Source organism: Taudactylus pleione, unplaced genomic scaffold (assembly GCF_031769625.1).
Source record: "Taudactylus pleione unplaced genomic scaffold, aTauple2 ptg000276l, whole genome shotgun sequence".
NCBI classification, from domain to species: domain Eukaryota; kingdom Metazoa; phylum Chordata; class Amphibia; order Anura; family Myobatrachidae; genus Taudactylus; species Taudactylus pleione.
The window spans coordinates 6,520,676-6,545,877 of record NW_028284678.1 but is presented as its reverse complement, the minus strand read 5'-3'; the positions used below and the strand labels follow the sequence as shown (position 1 = coordinate 6,545,877).

The 25,202-nt window shown below is 43.9% G+C and overlaps 1 protein-coding gene across 1 annotated transcript; it reads left to right on the top strand.

Annotated features, from left to right (window-relative positions):
• Window positions 1-4,340: 4,340 nt before the first annotated feature.
• Window positions 4,341-25,163, top strand: LOC148513587 (uncharacterized). The gene is made up of 10 exons (XM_088481707.1): window positions 4,341-4,424; window positions 19,271-19,354; window positions 21,471-21,558; window positions 21,842-21,911; window positions 22,161-22,296; window positions 23,352-23,435; window positions 24,137-24,224; window positions 24,525-24,585; window positions 24,849-24,945; window positions 25,143-25,163. Exons 1-10 carry the CDS (start codon window positions 4,341-4,343, stop codon window positions 25,161-25,163), a joined length of 813 nt encoding a protein of 270 aa, XP_088337833.1.
• Window positions 25,164-25,202: the final 39 nt, after the last annotated feature.

Below are 25,202 nucleotides of genomic sequence, written 5' to 3'. Positions count from 1 at the left end.
AGGTGCTAGTTAAAAGTTAAGAAGAATCTGGTTGCTATGGGCAACATCTCCATTTCTAAAAACTCTCACTTTAGTAAATATACCCCTTACTGTTACACCATTGAAAGATATTGCAGACTTCCAGTTTGGAAGACCACTGGAAATGATTGCAGACGTCCTGTTGGTAAGACCACTGGAAATGATTGCAGACGTCCTGTTGGTAAGACCACTGGAAATGATTGCAGACTTCCTGTTCGGAGGACCACTGGAAATGATTGCAGACTGAATCCGGTTGAATCCCTCTCAGGGGAGCACCCCGAAAAGAAGCCCATAGGCTTCTATTGGGTAACATCACCTGAAGATGGAGTTACCCACTGGCCACTGGGTACATCTGGGAAATGCCCGCCCATTGTGATAATATTCCTACTATCAATCATTGCATCAATCAGAGTATATTCTCTGTGTGATAAAGTTCCTGATATTGTCATTGGAGGACATTAAAGTTTGGCTACTGCATACCATAAGCTGACAGAATAGTATATATCTGATCTGGTTTTGAAGTAAAAGTTACATTTATAAGAAAAATGCAATTAAACACTACCCTCCGTGGTCACGTCTCTCACATCTGCAGCTTTGGAGGATGTTGTTTAAATAATAAGTGGGGTGACGTGCTAAAGGAAATTTGCATATCTGACACCTTACAAATGAAAAAACGCCCCCTGGTGGTGATTTTTTGATGAAAAAAATTTTTTTTCCGTGAATTTCCTTCCCTTTGCCTCATTAAGACGTATTGAAAACGTGGCAATATTCCGATAAGTAGAATATGCTGTAGACTTCTTGGAATAGGTGAACTTTAAGTTTTAGACACCCTGTATATACAGTGTGTGTGTGTGTATATATATATATATATATATATATATAATATATATAATATATGATGTATTAAGCTGTTTAGAGTGATAAACGACCAACCAATCTGCTCCTAACTGTAATTTTTCAAACCCAGTCTGTATCATGACAGTTAGGAGCTGATTAGTTGGTTGTTTATCACTCTCCACTTTATCACTTTCCAGAGCTTAGTACATCTGCCCCATAGAGAGTGAGAGATCTGTAAATATAATCGTGCTGTGCTGAGAGTAATCACTACCATACAGCATTGTTCCTGCATGACTTTCCTCATCACCTCTAAACTGCATATTACATGTAGTGCAGCTCTACTGCAGGGACTGAACAATGGGGGGTGTCTACAATAGACAGGAATATCTCTCATTCTAAAGTAATCAGCGTTTTCCACTATACTCAGGTTTCATAAAACATTTTACTCCCCGGGGAACTGAAGACTCATCACCTTGTTCTAGGTTGTAATTTCATTGTCATTTTTTATTTTTTTTTTCCATAGAAATCAAGGAAGTCAATTTAATTAACAAGCTTTTGTAATAAAACCAGAGATTTGTGTCAGACTTATGAGATACAAGAATGCTAACTGGGATGATTTCTCATAACATTTGATTGAGGAATAACATATATATACCAGTAATACTGGGCAGGTGGACGGAAATGTCAGTCTTCTTAATTGTAAGGGGGGGAATGTTTTGTTCTGTGTCGTTCACATCACACATAAAACAAAAGGAAATTGGTCCTGATGCTAAATTATTGGTAAAAAGTATTAATTGTTTACAGTTATAAGTGTTACTCTAGACCAGGGGTATTCAACTAATGGCTTGCCCACCAGCTGCTGAGGAACTACAAATCCCAGCATGCCATGCCACAGTTTTACTATTAGGGAGTGCTAAAACTGCTGAGATGTGTGGTTCCACAGCAGCTGGAGGGCAGCATGTTGGATACCCCTGCTCTAGACCAGTGGTTCTCAAACTCGGTCCTCAGGACCCAACACAGGGGGTCATTCAGACCCGCTCGTTAGCAAAGGACGCTCGCAAGCAGGTCGATGTTGCCCCACTGCACATGCGCGAGACCCGGATAGCGACGGGCTCTCCGTCGCTCCGGGTCTCGCACCAAAGGAGGCGTGCTGTCGATGTTGATTGACAGTGGGAGTGATTTTGGCTCTGATAGAGCCAAAATCACTCCTGGGCTTGCGGCAGCGAGACCCTACCGCAGGGTCTCGTCGCAAGCCCGATGGTCGTGGTGGTCAAAGACCATCGCGACCATCTTTTTGGCCGCTCGCATATGCTGTGGGTGGTCACCCACAGCTATGCGAGCAGCCAGGAGGCCGCTCCATTTTCAGGTAGGAGGGCCCTGATTCAGAGCGAGCGCTCTGGTCAGAGCGTTCAGCTCTGAATCAGGCCCACAGTTCACAGTTTCCAGATCACCCAGCAGGTGCACAGGTGTACTCATTACTCACTGACACATTTTAAAAAGACCAATAGGTGAAGCTAATTATTTCACTTGTGATTCTGTGAGGAGACCTTCAAAATATGCACTGTTTGGGGTCCTGAGGACCGAGTTTGAGAACTTGTGCTCTAGAACATATTATTTGTCTCGTGTAATGTAATACATCACAGTAGAATTATTTGAAATGATCCGTATAATACCATGACGTTTGCTGGGCATTTTCACCTCTGAGGCATCATTATGCAGCTGCTCACACCCCATACTTTCTATATGGGGTCCTACTACTGGGACTCTGCTTCACAGCTCTTTTAGACAATGGATGCCTGAGGCTAGACCCATAGGAAGCTGGAGGACCCAAGAGTTGCCGGTTTCCGTAGAACAGTTTTGCACTGACCCAGTGTGTAGTGTCCGCTCTGAGGTGAACTCAGCAGAGCAGGGTTAGCAGGCAGCTTCATTCTGTTTTGGGGAACTTTAGCTAGGACTAACAGAGGATTAGGAACATGAAATGTAGCAGTAGTACAAGAGGGACCTGTAGGCAGGGGAGTAGCGAGGGTGGTTCCAGTGGAGCATGAGCTCCAAGCGCCAAAATGGACAGAGGGCGCCATCCAGAATTCCGGAATTCACAGTATGATGGCCGCCTGTTAGTTTTAGCTCGGTTAGTTTGCTCTATATTCTAAATAAGTTACGGATTTTTTAAAATATTATTAGAAGACCTGGAATAATAATAATGGTGGTAGACAGAACATGGTTAGTAATACTCACAGTAATATAGGTGTAATGTATATTTGCAAAGTAGGAGCATAGCTGAGAAGGGAGCTTCCCATAGGTGTTCCCACTCCAGTGACAGCTGCTCGGGGCAGTGATTGCAGTAATAAGCTGTGCACCCTGTGGAATCTCACTGTAGCACATTTATTTTGTCAATTTAAGTTAAATTATCAGAATATATAATGCAATCTCCTCTATTGATTAATAACAATGATTCAAAGGAGATAAAAGTTAAATCCTAGGTGCTATACATAAATAAAGCAGTGCCAAGGAGCTTACCCCTTAATGTCAGATAGTGCATCACCAATGCATTCTATTCCCCCAATGAGACTGCCACCGTTTTCTGTTTTTCTCTCCACTTCAGTATTCCCCCGCAGGCTGGCCATACCCCACTGGCACAGTTCAGTGCAGTACAGGGAGGGGGGCGCTATGACATGCACTTTCTCCAGGCACCATGGTTCCACGCTACTCCTCTTCCTGTAGGCAGGCCCGGCAACAGGGGTACAAGTGCCCCAAGGTTTGGTGGGCTCAGGGGCACTAACAGCATCTGCGCGGGTCCACAGTTAATAGTAAATGTATAAATTGACCGCTTTTTTCACTCTTTTTTTTCTTGCATGAGAGCACATATATATATATTTATCAGTATTACACTATTTTTGCTTTTTCATTTATTTATTCATATATGAATAACATGGGAGAAATTTAAGAAGATCTGTAAGATCCCTGCAGATACAGGGGAAGCCCGTAAAGTGCATTGGATTTACTAACCAAGGCTATACATATTTGAAACACAATTTGCACTGAAGGCGCTCACTCTTCACCTTTTTCACTATATATATATATATATATATATATATACAAACACACACTTACATATATGTGTATATATTTATACATACACACATATAACATTTTATATATATATATATATATATATATATATACTCCTGTTGCCACCTTAACACCTATATATAAAGATGGATAATGTATTTATTTTATTTTTTTTATTTATTCAGAAAAAAAAATTATATATATATATATATATATATATATATATATATATATATATACACACACACAGATATACTCAGGGGCCAGATATTACACTGACCTGTGTGATCATGACATGCTTGGCTGGTTCCCTTCTGTAGTTAGGAGCCTCAGCCTGCCGTACACAGCTTTGGAGTAGGACTAGGACGGTATAGGGGGCAGAGCTTCATATTACTTGGGGACGGAGCTTCGGTGGGATGGAAGTGGGCGGAGCTTTAGGCCAACTGACCAGCCGAGAGGAGAGGGTGATATTTATCAATGAGCTGTTAGGTGGTTATGGGGTGAGTGAACTGGGCTGTTGGTGGTGGTGACAGGAAAAACATTATTTTTCCTATCTGCATCGCAGTGTATCCTGTGGGCCTAATTTAAATGGGAGGCCTGGAGCTGTAGCTCCACCCGCCCCAATGTTAATCCGGCCCTGGTTAAAAGGCACAATGATCCCTGTGCACTTTCTGAAAAGTAATCAATTTTATGACAGGCCTCTCAGATGTAGCAGTACACACCCACTTTACTGTGCGCTTATAGGTGCTACTTCCGCAATCTCTCTAAAAAGCATTTTCAAAAGTAGACAAGTATGCTTAAGAGGTGCCAAAATCTGAATACGGATGTATATGCACATTCTATAGTATGTAGATGCAGTGTGAAAATGCATATCTAACTCAACACAATAGCTGTACGTCCAACACTACACGAGCCTCGCTCTGTATGTTTCCACAGATGCATAGTATGGGCCTGAATGTATCACACAGAGCACAGATAATGCACATCACTGCTGTGTGTAATAATTACATTTCTGCTCATCCCAATTAGGTGTTTTTATTTACTGACATGTAGTCATCACATTGTATTTACTATTAACCCCCAATGCCCTGCCTGAGATACATAGCAGTGCTCCTCTGCCAGGGCACCTAGTGATGTCATAATGGCAGCTGATGATGTCACTATTGGAGGTGTGATGGGTATAATAAGGCAGCTGGATGCTTCCTGTGTTATATCTGATATTGCTGGACTAGTGACAGTACAGATATTTCTCTTCTCATTTCTGAGTGGATACAATGATTTTAAGATGAAGAAGGCGGGAAATAACCACCCTAAGGACCATCACATGACTGTAAGTATCTCTTATAGAGCCGCCATGGACTCACTTTATTACTGATGGGTAATGGTAATAGGTCACTGTCATATGATTTCATATAAATTCAGGGCAGAGATTTATACATTAGTTATAAATAATCCATTCTCTGTATTTATATTATTTACTATTGAGTATTAATGTGTTTTGCTTAGTAGCTTTCCAGACTTTCTAATATTTATGTGAATGTTCTGATTTCAAATTATTTAAAATAAAAGCAAAAATATAGTGAAATGCTGTTATACCAGGGGAAGTGCATCTATATCACGGTTTAGTTTGCTTTATATTAGTGGTTTTGCCACTATAGGGAGATTACCTGGGCATTAATAATCCTGCATTGTTCTTATGTCTGTTTCATTATTTCATAGGTCGCTCTGCGCATCCGTCCATTTAATAGGACAGAAGCCAAGAGCAGCGCCCGATGCATTGTACACCAGCTCGGGCCGCTGGTAAGAAAATGCTAATAACATTAATTTAGTTTAAACAACTGAATTAGTTTAACATTAAACACAGTTAATTATACAATTGTTTTCTTACCAATAATATTCTTACATTTATTTGTTGTTTAAATTTTACTTTATATAGCACATTTATTTATATGATTGTTCACGATATATATTATATATATATATATATATCTGTGTCTATAAACATGATAAAAATAAAATGTTTTGCTTTGACTATCAGAAGTGGAACGCTATCCACAGTCCCCATATACCCATAAGCAAATCAGAGTAATGAGCTGCTGCACAGATAGTGCCAGGTGTTACCTCTCTGTGCACAAGAAATGAGGAAATCATGGACCTTTGCTGGACTATGCAAATACTGAACCTGCTGCAAAACACCATTGTAGGGCTCCTAAGCTGCTCCTCCCTCTAAGGATCCCATTTACTAACGAGTTTGATCACCAAAACGAGTGATAAATGTCACTGTGTATGATAAATGGTGTTCCAGCCAATCAGCTCCCAACTGTCATTTTTCTAACAGTTCACAGTTGGGAGCTGATTGGCTGGAGCACCATGTATCATACACAGTGACATTTATCACTCGTTTTGGTGATAAAACTCGTTAGTAAATGAGGCTCTTAGTAACCAACTAAATATGTTTGTTAGACAGGGGTGTGACCAACAGACCAATAGGAAGTGGTGAGCTCTCTGCTTGTAGCTTCCTATTGGTCTATGTGGTCACACCCCCCCCTAGGCAGCATCAGCTATAGCTATATCCTCTGAAGATAGTGTGAGGAGATTTATCTATGTTTATACTATACTTCCCAACTGAGTCACGTTTTTCTGGGACTGTCCCGCCCGCGGGCCGCAGTGTCCCGCGGTGGGGGGGAAGTTGGGAGAGCACAAACCGCTGCTCTGCTACAGAGCAGTGGGTGTGCAGGAGGAGAACAGATGCCGTATGCATGCGCACGGCATCTGTTCTCTTATTTACGGAGAGCCTGGGGGCTGCCCAGCATCTCGGAGAGTGCTGGGCACGCCCCCAGAGTCACGAAAACGGGGGAAGCCGCGAGGCTCCGCCCCATTTCCGGTGGCTCCACCCCTTTTCCGGAAGCCACACACCCCCTTTTGGGCGCCCGCGCGACCTGTCCCTCTTTTGCATTTGGAATATGTTGGGAGGTAGCAGAGGCTGCATAACATCTTCCATCTCACCCTATCTGCCCAATCTAGGGCTCTCGGTTCAGTAGGGAAAAAAAGATGGTTATGCTGAGAATTGTAGTTCCACAATAGGTAGCAAACCACTTGAGACACAATCCAATAAGTTATTATTATAATCTGTGTGAATTTGCTTTTATCCATTAATATAAACTGGACTTACTGTAAGATCTTCTGCTCCAGCCGCAGAGGTGCTTGTAGAGCCTGGTGACATATAGTGAACATGTATCTTCTCTTTCCTTATAGACAGTACTACTGCAGGACCCTGGCGAGGATCCTGATGATGTCCTGCGTTGCTGCAGGACCAGGGAGAGGACATTCACCTTTAATGAGGTGTTTGATCGGGCAGCTACCCAGGTGACTGTAATCCTGAGCTATTTACAATGAATAATAAAAGTTAATAATATATATAACACAGTACTCAGGGACATCTTATGAGACGAAGGTTCCTGTGTGCAGTCTCTGAACGGGTCCCCCCCAAACCATTGTACTCGAGGTGTAGTCTCTGGTACTGTGCCAGAGCCTATTGTGCAGACATACTATATATCTCTGGGAAACTGGTGCCACAAGGTAGACTTCTTTTGAGGCAGCTGCATGGTAAGTACATACAACGGGTGTATGGAGTGCGTTGTGAGCCCCCCTGGATTCAGGTGCCCATGTGCACCACACAACCTACACCCATTATACATATGGCAGCGCTGCTCATGCTGCATCTAGTAAGGGAGAACAATTTATCATCATTAATGCTTGTACAGCTGTCATTTCTCCTTATTCAGTATAGGGCATATTTTTACACTATTTTCATGATTGCTTATGTATCATCAATAAATATGTCTCATTTCAGGAGCATGTCTATCAGTCCACAATGAAGAACCTAGTGGATGATATCATCTCGGGGTATAGTGCTGCTATATTTGCGTACGGCCCAACAGGTAATATTAATGTTATTAATATTTAAATCTAATTGTTTATATTGTATATGTAAAAGTAGTGAGCTGGTGAAATGAGTGGTGGTAAAACATTTGGACCATCTGTATTGTTAGTAATTGTGAGCTAGTAGTTTCCTTACGGGCTGTGCAATTATCCAGGCGGTTCCAGAAAGTGAGGTGTTAGGTACATGGCACAATCCGGGTCTGAGCACTGAATTCTCAGTATAGTGATGACAGATACAGGATAATAGATGAACATTTAAATTGAAAACATCCAATAAGGGCACAAGTCATAGGTCTTAAGGATAACTCTTCTATTTGGGGCATGGTAATAGCATGAGAATGGTGGCAAGTGTGGTAGTTAGAAAGTAAATCTCATTTGCTAAAATATTGTTATAGATTTGGTCTATAGTCTAACAATATATTACACTATAGCTGTATTGGTAAAATTGTATTGGATCACATAACTATGACACAATGTTGTTTTGTGTTTTAATAAAAAAAACCAAATGTGCATATATTAGATTTTTATATAGCACCTTGAATTATGTTTCCAGTTACAATGTCAACTTGTGATAGGCTGTAGTTACCGCCAGGGTCGTAGTTAGGGTAGTGCGGCCGATGCCATCGCACAGGGCACCACAGGTCAGGGGGCGCTGTTTGGGCCTGTCAAACTTCTGTTTATTATCATTATTGCTTGTAGCTTCCTCTTATTTCATCCCCAGCATCTCCTGGCCTCTCCTATCTCTTCCCTGGCCCTTCCCCATGAAGCCATGGCCCTTTTTTGGGTGCATTATGTCCCTTTGAAAAATGAGGGGGGCGCCAATGCTCTTTCTGGTACAGGGCACCAAAAAGTCTAGTTACGGCTCTGGTTACCACTGCTCCTAACTTTCACTGACCAGGGAATAGGTGCACCCATCACCAAATATGGAGGCAGAATAAATATAGAATAGTGCACAGTCTACCCATTCACTAACAAGCGGTGACATCCCTGAGAGAGTGACCTGATGAGCAGCATCCTGATGAATTTTGGCTTAGTCACATGATGTCTGTCACTGTTCATTACTGACACGACACATTGTATAATTACATATCTGCCATTCTTTCTTGCCTAATACCTTTATATTTATCACAGGCACCGGGAAGACCTTTACGATGATGGGCAATGGTCATGAGCCCGGAGTGATATTTCGCGCTCTGAAAGATCTATATAAGACCATTGAGGTGCAGAGAGGGCAGAATAAATTCTCTGTATCATTGTCCTATGCTGAGGTAAATATGAGGAATATGTGCTTGGTTTATATTCTATATGTCTTATTTAGAGGTGGATGGAACTCTGGGGGTTTGCATAAGATATGCATTTACATACTGCACCTGCACAGGCAGCGGCGAGCATACATAGGCCAAGTAAACTGCAGCACAATTAGACATGACGCAAAGGCAGATTTTGGGTTATGTGTCTATTGCCGGTGCTGGAGGGCCGGATGGAACTACACAGAGTGATGATAACTGTTAGCAGTGCTGTCCTCTGATTGGCTGATTGTGTTTCTACCCCATCAGCTGATACTAGTAGATTCATTAGAATCCCGGCTATGTTATATGGAGTCACGGCAATATATTCAAATTACTTAATTGGTACCACTAGGATTACTGCAGGACACAATCATCTCATTTGAGTTTTGAATGCGGTAACAACGGGATGTAGTTAAGAGACCGGAGGCCGCATGGCCGCCAGTCTCAATCCCGACAAAGAAATTCCGGCAAGGGATTTAACATAGGTGTCAAAATACTGACACCAAGGTTAATCCCGATGCCGGAACCCCAAGAGGACACCGGACTGATCGTCCTTAGCTGGAGTAAGTATACACTTAGCTGGGGATAGGAGGGTTAGGTTTAGGGACTCCCAGGGAGACTTAGGGTTAGGCACCCCCCCCAGGGAAGGTTAGGGTTAGGATTTTAAACCATTGGGCTGCGGCAGTCGGGATTTGAACCGCCGGGCTGGAGTCCGGCGGTCATTCATACTCATTCCGTAACAACAGATGTTTGTAGTATTATTATTATTAGCCTTTATTTTTATATGGAGCCACAAGGGTTCCACAGTGTCTAACAGAGTACATTAGCAACTGAGCAGACAAGAATACAGTGACTTGCAGTACAAGACAATGCTGGACAAATACATTATATATAAATATTGCTGCAACAGCGGTCATAACACTGAAATAAGTAGCACGGTTGCAGAAGTCAAAGGTTAGGTGCTGTAAATAATAGTAAGGGAAGGAAAAGCACATTGGAAGGAGGGCCCTGCTCGTGGAAGCTTACATTCTAAATGGTAGGGGCAGACAGACAGGGGTGACACAGGTGGGGTAGACAGTGAGCATGGGACAGAGTGTTAGGATGAGAGATGGAAGGCTTTGATGAAGATGTGCATCTTGAGAGCCTGTTTGAAGTTTTGTAGAGAGGTGAAGAGTAGAGGGAGAGGTAGAGAATTCCAACGGTAGGGAGCAACATGTGCAAAAACTTGGAGGCAGTCATGGGAAAACGCAATCAGTTGACAGGAGCAGCAGCATTCATTAGTGGAGCCAAGAGGGCAGACGGGAGTGTGAAGGGAAATGAGGTCAGAGATGTAAAGCTGTAAAGATTTTCTGTCCAGCCATCCAACTAGTTGATTGGTTGGAATGAAAATCTGGTAAGGTATGAAAGCAAATGACAATCAGCAATTTACTCTCAAATGCCGGAAAATGGACAAAAACTGTGTTGGAACAAATTGTTTAGATCAAACATTTAACAAACTTGTCTGACCGACCATTTTCATCTGTTTTCTGGCATTTAGGAGCAAATTGCTGATCATCAGTTACTCCCATACGTTACCAGATTTTCATTCCAACCAATCAACGCGTTGGATGGTTGGACAGAAAATCTTTACGTGTGTATGCAGCTTTACTGGGAGAGGATTGGGTGATGACTTTGTAAGTGAGTGTGAGGAGCTTGAATTGGGTTCTGAAAGAGAAGGGCTTGTAGGAGAGAGGAGGCAGACGTAGTATATTTGGAGAGGAAGATGAGCTGGGCAGCAGCATTGAGGACAGATTGCAGAGGAGAGAGATGGGAGTCAGGGAGGCCAGATAGGAGGAGGTTAATAATATACAGTACTAATAATACTATCAATCCTCATCTCTACACCATCTCTATGTTATTGTGCGCTATACACACACCTGACATACACTTGCAGCAAATGCTGTATTTCAGCTGGATGCACCTTGAGACAGGGGCATTTCTAGAGAGGAGGGGGCCCGTGTGCAGTCTCCGACATGGCCCCCCTCCTCTCTCTCCGGTGGCCGGCAGCGCACTGAGCTGTTCGCGGCCAGCGCTGGAGTTATAGACTCTGGGCCCTGGAGTGTGCCCAGAGTCTATAGAGGATGCACAGGTCATTGCAGCGGCCATTTTCCAGTCATTTTCACAGTGCGGGGCCCCCCCGCACACCCTGCACCCACTATAGATACGCCCCTGCCTTGAGATGATTCTGGCACAACAAATGCATGAAATAAGCTTTTTATGTGTCCTCGTTATGTACATTCTGCGCAGCCAACTGTAAATGATCCCCCTACATGTGTAATTGGGCATAACTAGCAATCACCAGGCCCGCAACAAAGTTTGAGGGGGCAACCGAGACCCTCTATTCTGCTTTTTTGAAAATTCATGGGGACTGGTGCAGAACTGAAAGCCCCTGCCCTAAATGTACATTCTCTTCAAAAACTTTCTTCATGATATACTGCATCTGGAGAACCACAAGTGACACGTGCCCTTTCCAGAGACTAAATGTGGATTACACACTTGTGCTTGTATTGCAGAGAGTGAATATTCCTTCATTACATTTTCAGGTCTACAATGAAACCGTTCGGGATCTGCTAAGACCGTCCTTTGGATGTTTGAACCTTAGAGAGGATCCCTACGGCAACACCAGGATAGAAGGGATTGCAGAGTTCTTCCCCAGCAGTCCTGAGGAGGTGACGATCATTAGTCTGTGCTACCCTTATGCAGTGTCCATGCTCCACCACTAGTTATCCCTGTCTATATTATTATTATCATCTTTTATTTATAAGGCACCACAAGGGTTCTGCAGCACTGAACAAGGGGGATACAAATAACAATATGTTATATAAGTAACTAATATAAACAGGTTGCTGTGTGTAAAAACATATTAATGTGTGAATGAATAAGCAGAGCCCATGACTATGTGGTCGCTTGTGTAGTGACCCTGCTGCAGGGCCGAAACTTGGATATCTGTCACCCGGTGCAAGGCAGCAATTTTGCGCCCCCTCCCTTCCCGTACCTGGATTTTGTCCTTGCTCCTCCATAAGGCAGTGCACTTGTCAAACGTCCCTGGTATAGTGACTTTCATTATTCCATACACAATAATGCCCATTACACATTATGCCACACACTGTAATGCCTATTACCAAAGTGCCACTTACATATTTGCCTGACACCATTTTATGCCCCACCGTTAGGCTTCTAATTACTTTAAAATTACCTTTTCGTTGTCAGGGGTTTTATGTTCATTGCCAGGGGGTTCCATGCTCGTTGCCAGGGGTTACATGCTTGTTGCCATGGGGTTTATGCTCATTGCCATGGGGTTTATGCTCGTTGTCAGGGGGTTTCACGGGAGAAGATGCAGCTTGCAGCATTTTCTCCCAACACTTGTGCTGACCTAACAGACACTAGAGGTCCAGTAGGACCTTTAGTGTCTGTCTCCTCCTTGGCAGTGGCCATTTTTGGATGGCCATTTTCTGACTCTGAAACTCCCAAGCCACCGTGAGTCATCCCTTTTTCACCCCCTGCATTCCGGCACCCGGTGCACGTGCACTTCTAGCCCCCCCCTAGTTGCGGCTCTGCCTGCTGTAGCTATAACACATGGGCAAGTGTAACTTTCTGAGTTGTTTTGTGTATTCACAAGAGTGTTGGTACATCTATATTACTTTCTTTTTCAGGCCTTCGCATTACTGACTAAAGGGAATAAGCGCCGCTCTAAGGCAACCACCGCTGCCAATAAGAACTCATCCCGCTCCCATGCTGTTGTACAAGTCACCGTAAAGCAGACGAGCAATGATGGCGTGTGCACAGGCCGGCTGTACATGGTAGACCTGGCGGGATCAGAGCGAGCATGCCAGGTATCACTTCTATTTTACATATCATTATCATTTCTTTGTATTTCCCCTGCTATGCCAGAGGTAAATATCGTAAGAGTTTGCTATCCTTCTGCAGTGTTCATGCTTCACCACTAGTCATCAGGGGGAGTCTGCAATTTGGTGTCAACCCTCGGCGGGTGACACCCTGGTGTGGCCCGCACCCGCCACTGAGTACACCCTAAGCATGGTCTTTCTCCCCTATTAATACCTAATGATCTATTTACCTAAATGTCGCTATATTGCGTTGTAAGTCGCACAATAAATAATTGCTTTCCAGACTTTGAGTGTGGTTCCAAAGCACAAAAAGTTATTATTCACATAAAAAGCATTTAGTTACACGCTGTGATCTAAATACTATTAGCGCAAAAGATTATACATAAACAAGGTACAGTCAATACATATGCAGGCGCTCTGGATCCAGATTTCCGGCTTCAAAGGTGATGCCTCCGTCAAAAGAAAGAATATGATGACTAACTACTGGAAATAGAGCGCCTGAATATATACAGTACAGAGTGGGCAATACAATAGATACGAGTTGGCATAATCTTATTGGTTCTTCTTCTTGGTTCTTCTGTCATAGGTCAGTTTGTACAATGGTACTTCAGCCCTCCAATGGCTCTTTGTGTGTGTTTTAACTAATCAATAGACACTACATACAAAGTACATTCTAACACCTAATTCTCTATAATCCATGTGATCGTTTAAGTGTATATATACATATATATATTAATATTTTAATGTATATATATAGCTTCAAACAGTAATATTACTTCTGTCTTAACTAAAAAAATGACAGACAATGGAGTTTGTCCTGTTCACAGGCGGAGCAAGCTTTGGCAAGAAGTCTGATAACTTTAACAAAAGGCTTTCCTATGTTTATTTAGAATACAATTGTCAGTTCTTCTTAACCACATCAGCATGGGACACAAGGCCTACAATTGCAAACGAAACGATAGCTAAATGTCTGACAATTGTTTCTAAATCCACATTCAGAACACTCTCTATGAGCATATCAGTGTCTGTGTTATACTTCAATTGCCACAGACATACTGTTTCTATATTCGAAGTAAACACTCACAGTATCTTTGTGTATTCCAATTACTAGTCCCAGACATGTCCACAAGACTTGTTTGTCAGCACTGAATATATAAAATCTTTAACAGTGAGCAGTAACACGGCAGATGTACACAACGATAAAATAGCGCCGTACACAAAAATATTATACTGACTACGCCAGATGGCGTAGTGCAAATATTATTTTTACAATTTAGGTCTCAGCCAACCATCCGGCTTCGACACCCCTTAGAGCGGTGATTCCCAATCTGTTACCGGCCACCACCCCCTTGGTTGCATACATTTATGTCACTGAGACCTTACTCTTATCAAATTATTAACATTTTTGACTAAAGTAATTTTTGAATTAATAACATAAACTAGTATCAAATTAATGATACTAATAATGGAATTACATTATTTTTAATAGCTTGGGTTAAATTACATGCAGTAAGAAAAGCATTTCAGCCAATATCACTAAAACTAAGGTGAATGTGGGAGTCACTGTCTTAGGACACAATTGAAGTAAATTGTGTAAATAGATTTATCATACAGTAGTTTGTGCTTGTACCACATCCACACTGTGACTGAAGCCAGATGTGTCTTCATTATCTTTCCTGTTTCTATATCAGACTAAGAACACTGGCCAAACCCTGAGAGAAAGTGGCTATATAAACCGCTCCCTTCTGGCCCTAAGGAATTGCATTACGGCGCTACGCAGGAGACCAGGCAGCCATATCAATTATCGGGACAGCAAATTGACCTGGCTGCTAAAGGTATGTTATACTATAAGATTTCCTACACACATATGACCATACACCTGTACCTGATGTCAGGGACAGTGATAAGAGAGATGGGCCCCGTGTGCAGTCTCCATGCCGGCCTCCCCCTTCTCTTACAGGCACATGTACTAATTATACTCTGGCACTGAGCTTTCTCTACTGGGCATGTGCAGGACTTTTAAATATGGCACCCATGTCATTTTCTTGGTGACCAAATTGGTTATTACAGCTTAGCAGAGTGTTAAGTATAAGTTATGGGTGCAGGGAGTGCGGTGTGAGACAACTGGATATGTGCACTGTATATCCTGCACCCATTATAGATACACCCTGGGGCATATTTATAATGGGTACAGGGTGTGCGGTTCAGGGGGGCCTGCACCGCACACCCTGCACCCATACTTTATTTTTTATACTTACTACTCTCACTGATTAGCGCTACACAAAATGCCTTGAAAATAGCTGCCGCTGCCTTTTCCCTGGTGTCTTTTGCATTTGCAGTAGGAAGTCACCAGGAAAATGTCTGTCGCGCCATTTTCCCGATGACTTATGCATGCACAGTAGACTCCGGCCACACTCTAGTGTCTGGAGCCTACTGCTGCTGTCAGTTCGCTGATGGCAGCTGGGGAGAGAGGAGGGGGCTGGGGAGAGAGGAGGGGGCCTGTGCTCACTCCCCATCTGGGGTCCCCTCCTCTCTCCCCGGCTGCTGTCAACGAACTGACATCTCTTAATACACCCCTGGATACACCCGTGGCTGATGTATAAGTAGCATTAGTCACATCTTAGATATCTTGTTGGGATACAAGCATTAAGGAATATGAATGTGAGTTATCAAACAGGGCCATGTGGTCTAGTATATGGGGGTGTGGCCACAGCTTATTGTAAATGCTGAGGTCCTGTGTACAGGGAATGTGGCCACAGCATCTATGCCTGAACCCCAGTTATCAGGAATATTGTTCCTAAAACATCGTTCTTTTGTGTTATCTCAGACAATGGCTGCAATCAACCATAATATTAGTAATTAGTGCAATCATTTGTTTCTCACAAACATAGTATAGAACAATAGTAGTAGATCTTTAAACTGCTCAGTACACTGTGTGAGGATTCCTCAGTGACCTCTCCTATAACCAGAGCTTTATCTATCACAGGGAGCACTGAGTGGCAGGAGCAGAATGGTGATGATCACACACATCAGCCCTGCGGATGCTGCCTATGAAGACTCTCGCAGCACACTCACCTACGGGAGCAAGGCCAAGTACATCAAAACACTGGTGAGCAGCCCCCAAGGGGTAACTGCATATTTATCTATGTTACTGGGTATAACTGTGGTGCATCAAGGAAAAAACAAACAGGAACATTCAAAATCAGTTTTATTAGAAGATTGGTTGGAATGTGATCATTTACTTCCTATTGGAAATTCAGCTGCCAATTAAATTATGTTAAATATATATACTACAGGCTCAATTAGTGATAAAAGCTACACCTGTGTTATTACATGTCTGTGTGAGGACACGTAGGTTACCCATCCATAATCTCATGTCTCCCTGTTTTCTCTGAGTGTGCTGGTGCCCAGTAACTAACTCTCTGCTGTTTACCCTTCCTCCTGCAGGTGGAGAGGAACCGTGTTTGTGCACCCCACAAAATCCCTGAGACTACAAGGGAAGACAAAGTGCAGCTGAAAGACCCTCATCCTCCAGGTATTTTTGTATCTTATAATGAAAAGATTAAGAGGTCGGTTTATCATAGTTGTGCACTAACAATCTGCATCACCACTTATCGCAGCAATACAGATTGTAGTTGCACCACAAGTTACCATGCTGGGTGATTGGGAGCTATGTACATACGCTGGTCATTACAGTTACAGATTAGGCAAAGGAAGCAACTGAACTAGGAACAATAGGAACAAATAGGGGTTTAACTGATGCAAAACATATACAAGACATAGTAGTAACTGTACTATTTCTGTATTATTTTCCACAGAGCCAGCCAATAAGGACCATAAGGACAAAACCCCCAGTTCCAGTAACACTGGTCCTATGAGACGCTCTGAGTAAGTACTTTGTGCAGATATCACATGAACAATATGTAACAATGTGATGTAAAGTGATGAGAATTAGTGTAATTTATAGATAAGGATAGATTGTTATGAAGTATTTTATTAGCTATTACTATATAAATGTTAATCATAATACACCATAATATGTAGCTATGGGTACATTATTATATTATACTAACCTTAGCTATTGTTACATTCTCTTGGAGTCCTTTAGGTGCAAATGTGTCTGTTTTCTTTTTTTAGGGCTTTGCTGCCTAAATTGTCATCCGTGGTCCATATGCTAAGAAAAGACCTGGCAGTACCAGAGGCCGTGGTCCCTATAAGAAAAAATCACCTGGCAGTACCTGAGGCCGTGGTCCCCATGCCAAGAAAACACCTGGTAATACCTGAGGCCGTGGTCCATATGCCAGATAAACATCTGGCAGTACCCGAGGCCATGGTCCCTATGCGCAGAAAACACCTGGCAGTACCAGAGGTCATGGTCCCCATACCAAAAACACACCTGGCAGTACCTGAACCCATGGTCCTTATGCCAAGAAAACACCTGGTAGTACCTGAGGCCATGGTCCCTATGCCAGATAAACACCTGGCAGTACCTCAGGCCATGGTCCCTATGCCAAGAAAACATCTGGCAGTACCAGAGGCCGTGGTCCCTATGCCAAAAAATCACGTGGAAGTACCTGAGGCCGTGGTCCCTTTGCAAAAAAAATACCTGGCAGTACCAGAGGCCGTGGTCCCCATGCCAAGAAAACACCTGGCAATACCTGAGGCCGTGGTCCCTATGCCAAATATACACCTGGCAGTACCTGAGGCCGTGGTCCCCATACCAAAAAAACACCTGGCAGTATCTGAGGCCGTGGTCCCTATGCCAGATAAACACCTGGCAGTACCTGAGGCCATGGTCCCTATGCCAGATAAACACCTAGCAGTACCTGAGGCCATGGTCCCTATGCCAGGAAAACATCTGGCAGTACCAGAGACCATGGTCCCAATGCCAAAAAATCACCTGGCAGTACCAGAGGCCGTGGACCCTATGCAAAAAAAATACCTGGCAGTACCAGAGGCCATGGTCCCCATGCCAAGAAAACACCTGGCAATACCTGAGGCCGTGGTCCCTATGCCAAATATACACCTGGCAGTACCTGAGGCCGTGGTCCCCATACCAAAAAAACACCTGGCAGTATCTGAGGCCGTGGTCCCTATGCCAGATAAACACCTGGCAGTACCTGAGGCCATGGTCCCTATGCCAGATAAACACCTGGCAGTACCTGAGGCCATGGTCCCTATGCCAGGAAAACATCTGGCAGTACCAAAGGCCATAGTCCCAATGCCAAAAAATCACCTGGCAGTACCAGAGGCCATGGACCCTATGCAAAAAAAATACCTGGCAGTACCAGAGGCCGTGGTCCCCATGCCAAGAAAACACCTGGCAATACCTGAGGCCGTGGTCCCTATGCCAAATATACACCTGGCAGTACCTGAAGCCGTGGTCCCCATACCAAAAAAACACCTGGCAATACCTGAGGTAAGTGCTTTCAGTGTCATTGTGGTTACTTACCTTTTCCTTATGTCCTAGTATTTATATATCTCTTTGTCATACAATGTAATGCTTATTACACTGACATTTACATCTTATATTACTCCACAAGTGTCACAATTTATATACAATATGAGAAAGGAAAAATAGGTTTCTTGTAATACAAATTATCTTGCATTGGCAGTGGACAAGTCCATGGCTGTGATTCAATTCAAAGCGATGATGAATAGCCCGGGGAGGGAGCTCCCAGAGCTATTCCATTCAGCCTGATGTTTGGCCCAACTAAAGGATTTCTTCTCACACCTTCCTGGGGGTGCGAGGAGAAATCCGACAAAAGTGCCTCGCGGCCTGCACTTTGGTTGAAGAATGCCGGTTCTCGCGACTAATACCCATGTTAAGTTGTGAGAACCGCCATTTTCCCAATTAACAACGCGCTGAATTGTATCGCGCTCAAAAAGATCAGCTAAGTATATAAAACTAAGAAATGTGAACAAAGGCATGAAAAAACGCCAGATAAAACTAGTAAGACAAATTTATTCTAATTATATATAATACATCTAGTCATCCATTATAGTATTAGAAAATTAAGTACTGAAATTCTATTAGATATTCAGCTGCCAATTAAAATATATTAGAAATATCTACTACAGGCTCAATCAGTCATAAAAGCTACACCTGTGTTATTACATGTCTGTGTGAGGACACGTAGGTTACCCATCCATAATCTACTGTCCCCCGTGTACTCTGAGTGTGCCGGTGCCCAGTAACTAACTCTCTGCTGTCCTCCCTTCCTCCTGCAGGTGAAGGCGCACCATCTGAGTCTGGCCCACAAGATCCCTGAAGGTGCCAGAAAAATCAATGTTCAGCTGAGCCTCATCCGCCAGGTATTCTTGTACCATGTAATTAAAAGTTTAAGGGGTCTGTTTATCATAGTTATGGACTAACAATATGCATCACAGCTTATCGCAGCAATACAAATTGTAGTTACCCCACAAGTTACCATGCTGGGAAAGTTGGGACGTGTGTACATATGCTGGTCTTTGCAGATGTACATATTTATCTATGTTACTGGGTTCAACTGTGGTGGAACAAGGGATTTAGGGGGATATTTATTAAACTTAATTTTCTCTCTTCATACTTCACTTTCAATCGCATTTTCTTTACTATATAAAGTTTGCTGCCGGGATAGATGAAGCGATAATGGGCTGTCCCGGCAAATTGTTACTCACTATGCCCCTGTCGGCTCCTTCTGCTGGACGTCGGGGCTCTTGTGCACATGCATGACCTGTAGTTTGTGCATGCGCAGTCACGTCACTGCTCTGAAAGGGAGCAGTGAAGCACTTCGGGGGCAGCAGGTTTCGCACTAGCTGTCACCATGCTGGAGCAATGTTGAATTTCTGCGTCAGCCGAGGCGAGTTAGAATATTAGTTATCGGGGAACCAGTGGCGGGCTGGGCCGGGGGGCAGGGTGCCATGTGCCCCCCGGGCCGCAGCATCATGTGGGCCACGGGCAGTCTGTGTCACTCACTGTGACACAGACTGCACCGCGTTTGTAGCGCTGACCGGACGGAGTTCGGTCAGCACTGCACAAGTGACAAACACAGCCGCTGGCTCCGGCAGCTGTATCTTTGTTTTGATCAGCAGCCAATGAGAGTCTGTCAGACTCTCACTAGCTGCTGCTGCGCCCACTGCAGGAGCTGCTCCATCTTCCGGCTCCCGCAATGGGAGAGGCATCATAACGTCATATGACGTCTCTCCCATAATGCAGAGCAGCCCGGCCCGGGAAGGACAGACGGAGGAGCGGATGGCGACGGCTGGAGTGGGGATTCAGGTAAGTATTTTTGGTTTTTTTTTTACTATGTGTGTCTACTGGGGGGGGGGAGACTGGCACTACAAGGGGGGAGACCACTACTGGGGGCACCACAAGGGGGGGACTACTATTAATGGGGGCAATACAAGGGGGGGACTGCTACTGCTGGGGGCACTACAAGGGGGGGATTACTGGGGGCAATACAAAGGGGGAACCACTACTGGGGCACTACAAGAGGGAGGGACTACTACTGGGGGCACTACAAAGGGGGAACCACTACTGGGGGCACTACAAGAGGGAGGGACTACTACTGGGGGCACTACAAGAGGGAGACCACTACTGGGGGTACTACAAGAGGGAGATCACGACTGGGGGCACTACAGGGGGGGACCACTACTGGGGATTATAACTGGGGCACTTCAAGGGGGGGACTACTACTGGGGGCACTATAAGGGGGGGGACTACTACTAGGACACAACAAGGGGGGGACTACTACTACTATGGGCACTACAAGGGGAGGGGACAACTACTAGGGGCACTGCATGGGGGGGAGGGGACTGCTACTAGGGGCACTACATAGGGGGGAGGGGACTACCACTGGGGGCACTGCATCGAGGGACCACTGCTGGGGGCTCTATAAAAAGGGCAATACTGGGGGTACTGCATAGGGGGGAGATTACAACTGGGGCCACTATTTAAGGGGCATTGCATAAGGGGTACCACTACTGGGGGCACTATATAAGGGGCTTACTACTGGGGGCACAAGGGTCACTGCACAGGGGGGACCACTACTGGGGGCACTGTATAAGGGGCACTGCATAGGGGGTATCACTACTGGAGGCCTGCATAAGAGGGTCCTCTCCTGGGGCACAGGGGGGCACTGCATATTAGCACTACGACGGGGCTGTCCCTAATCTTTATTTTTACTTTACATTAATCCTATATGGCCAGCCTCCTCCCTGGAACACTTGAGGGGGGGGGCGCCGTAGCACGCATGTTCTTCGGGCACCCTGGCTACACGCTACTCCTCTTCCAGGGCCGCCTGCATGCATTTGCCCCCCAGGCTAAAAGTTGCCAGCCAGCCCCTGGAGGGCACGTAGGTTACCCATCCTTAATCTCCTGACTCCCTGTTTTCTCTGAGTGTGCCAGTGCCCAGTAACTAACTCTCTGCTGTCACCCTTCCTCCTGCAGGTGGAGAGGAATCATGTGTGTGCCCCCAACAAAATCCCTGAGGCTGCAAGAGGAGACAAAGTGCAGCTGAAAGACCCTCGTCCTCCAGGTATATTTGTATCTTATAATGAAAAGATTAAGAGGTCGATTTATCATAGTTGTGCACTAACAATCTGCATCACCACTTATCGCAGCAATACAGATTGTAGTTTCCCCACAAGTTACCATGCTGGGTGATTGGGAGCTATGTACATATGCTGGTCTTTACAATTACAGATTAGGCAAAGGAAGCAACTCACCCAGGAACAATAGGAACAAATAGAGGTTTAACTGATGCAAAACATATACCAGACATAATAGTAACTGTACTATTTCTGTATTATTTTCCACAGAGCCAGCCAATAAGGACCATAAGGACAAAACCCCCAGTTCCAGTAACACTGGTCCTATGAGACGCTCTGAGTAAGTACTTTGTGCAGATATCACATGAACAATATGTAACAATGTGATGTAAAGTGATGAGAATTAGTGTCATTTATAGATAAGAATAGATTGTTATGAAGTATTTTATTAGCTATTACTATATAAATGTTAATCATAATACACCATAATATGTAGCTATAGGTACATTATTATATTATACTAACCTTTGCTATTGTAACATTCTCTTGGAGTCCTTTAGGTGCAAATGTGTCTGTTTTCTCTTTTTAGGGCTTTGCTGCCTAAATTGTCATCCGTGGTCCATATGCCAAGAAAAGACCTGGCAGTACCAGAGGCCGTGGTCCCTATAAGAAAAAATCACCTGGCAGTACCTGAGGCCGTGGTCCCCATGCCAAGAAAACACCTGGTAATACCTGAGGCCGTGGTCCATATGCCAGATAAACATCTGGCAGTACCCGAGGCCATGGTCCCTATGCGCAGAAAACACCTGGCAGTACCAGAGGTCATGGTCCCCATACCAAAAACACACCTGGCAGTACCTGAACCCATGGTCCTTATGCCAAGAAAACACCTGGCAATACCTGAGGTAAGTGCTTTCAGTGTCATTGTGGTTACTTACCTTTTCCTTATGTCCTAGTATATATATATATATATATATATATATATCTTTGTCATACGATGTAATGCTTATTACACTGACATTTACATCTTATATTACTCCACAAGTGTCACAATTTATACACAATATGAGAAAGGAAAAATAGGTTTCTTGTAATATAAATTATCTTGCAAAAACATAGTCCATTATAAGTGTAAATTAAATAAAGTTAATTGGTAGTGGACAAGTCCATGGCCACGATTCAATTCAAAGGAATGATGAATAGCCCAGGGAGGGAGCTCCCAGAGCTATTCCATTCAGCCTGATGTTTGGCCCGACTAAAGGATTTCTTCTCGCACCCTCCTGGGGGTGCGAGGAGAAATCCGACAAAAGTGCACTAACAGCCCCGCGACCTGCACTTTGGTCAAAGAATGCCGGTTCTCGCGACTAATACCCATGTTAAGTCGTGAGATCCGCCATTTTCCCAATTAACAATGCGCTGAATTGTATTGCGCTCAATAAGATAAGCTAAATATATAAAACTAAGAAATGTGAACAAAGGCATGAAAAACCTCCAGAGAAAACTAGTGACACAAATTTATTCTAATTATATATAATACATCTAGTCATCCATTGTAGTATTATAGAATTAAATACTGAAATTCTATTAGATATTCAGCTGCCAATTAAAATGTTGCAAATATCTACTACAGGCTCAATCAGTCATAAAAGTTACACCTGTGTTATTACTTGTCTGTGTGAGGACACGTAGGTTACCCATCCATAATCTCCTGTCTCCCTGTTTTCTCTGAGTGTGCCGGTGCCCAGTAACTAACTCTCTGCTGTCAACCTTCCTCCTGCAGGTGAAGGCGCACCATCTGATTCTGGCCCACAAGATCCCTGAGGGTGCCAGAAAAATCAATGTTCAGCTGAGCCTCATCCGCCAGGTATTCTTGTACCATGTAATTAAAAGTTTAAGAGGTCTGTTTATCATAGTTATGTACTAACAATCTGCATCACAGCTTATCACAGCAATACAAATTGTAGTTACCCCACAAGTTACCATGCTGGGATGGCTGGAAGGTGTGTACATATGCTGGTCTTTACAGTTGTACATATTTATCTATGTTACTGGGTATAACTGTGGTGGAACAAGGGATTTAGGGGGATATTTATTAAACTTAATTTTCTCTCTCCATACTTCACTTTCTATCGCATTTTTTTTTACCATATAAAGTTTGCTGCCGGGACAGATGAAGCGATAACAGGCTGTCCCGGCAAATTGTTACTCACTACGCCCCTGTCGGCTCCTTCCGCCGGACGTCGGGGCTCTTGTGCACATGCATGACCTGTAGTTCGTGCATGCACAGTCACGTCACTGCTCTGAAAGGGAGCAGTGAAGCCACTCGCGGGGACAGCAGGATTCGCACTAGCTGTCACCGCGCTGGAGCAATGATGAATTTCTGCGGCAGCCACGGCGTTAGAATGTTAGTTATTGGGGTCGTTCGGACCCCAATAATTAACATCATGAATAGGCCCCTATGTGAGGGCACGTAGGTTACCCATCCATATTCTCCTGTCTCCTTGTTTTCTCTGAGTGTGCCAGTGCCCAGTAACTAACTCTCTGCTGTCACCCTTCCTCCTGCAGGTGGAGAGGAACCATGTGTGTGCCCCCAACAAAATCCCTGAGGCTGCAAGAGGAGACAAAGTGCAGCTGAAAGACCCTCGTCCTCCAGGTATTTTTGCATCTTATAATGAAAAGATTATGAGGTCGGTTTATCATAGTTGTGCACTAACAATCTGCATCACCACTTATCCCAGCAATACAGATTGTAGTTACCCCATAAGTGGTTAGGAGGTGTGTACATATGCTGGTCTTTAAGGTTATAGATTAGGCAAAGGAAGCAACTGACCCAGGAACAATAAGAACAAATTGAGGTTTACACTTCCAAACTACTATATTCCATTGACTAACTGATGCAAAACATATACCAGACATAGTAGTAACTGTACTCTTTCTATATTCTTTTCCATAGAGCCAGCCCATAAGGATAAAGCTTCCAGTTCCAGTAACACTGGTCCTATGAGACACTCTGAGTAAGTACTTTGTGCAGATATCACATGAACAATATGTAACAATATGATTTATGGATAGAAATGTAAAGTGAGGAGAATTAGTGTAATTTATAGAAAGAAATAGATTGTTATGAAGTATTTTTTTAGCTAATACTTTATAAATGTTAATCATAATACACCATAATATGTAGATATGGGTACATTATTATATTATACTAACCATAGCTATTGTTACATTCTCATTGAGTCCTTTAGGTGTAAATGTGTCTGATTTCTCTTTTTAGGGCTTTGCTGCATAAACTGCCCCCTGTGGTCCCTATGCCAAAAAAACACCTGGCAATACCTGAGGCTGTGGTGCCTATGCCAAGAAAACACCTGGCAGTACCTGAGACCATTGTCCCTCAGCCAAGAAAACACCTGGCAGTACCTGAGGCTGTGGTCCCTATGCCAAGGCAACACATGGCAGTACCTGAGGCCGTTCTCCCTAGGCCAAGAAAACACCTGGCAGTACCTGAGACCGTTGTCCCTCAGCCAAGAAAACACCTGGCAGTATATGAGGCCGTGGTCCCTATGCCAAGACAACACCTGTTAGTACCTGAGGCCGTTCTCCCTAGGCCAAGAAAACACCTGGCAGTACC

Bases quoted from the DNA above. Each gene is read 5' to 3' on its own strand.
- LOC148513587 (XM_088481707.1), top strand. From the start codon at position 4,341: ATGGAAGTGGGCGGAGCTTTAGGCCAACTGACCAGCCGAGAGGAGAGG. The intron at 24,225-24,524 runs GTATTTTTGCAT...TCTTTTCCATAG, and splicing joins GAAAGACCCTCGTCCTCCAG to AGCCAGCCCATAAGGATAAA. The intron at 24,586-24,848 runs GTAAGTACTTTG...TTCTCTTTTTAG, and splicing joins GGTCCTATGAGACACTCTGA to GGCTTTGCTGCATAAACTGC.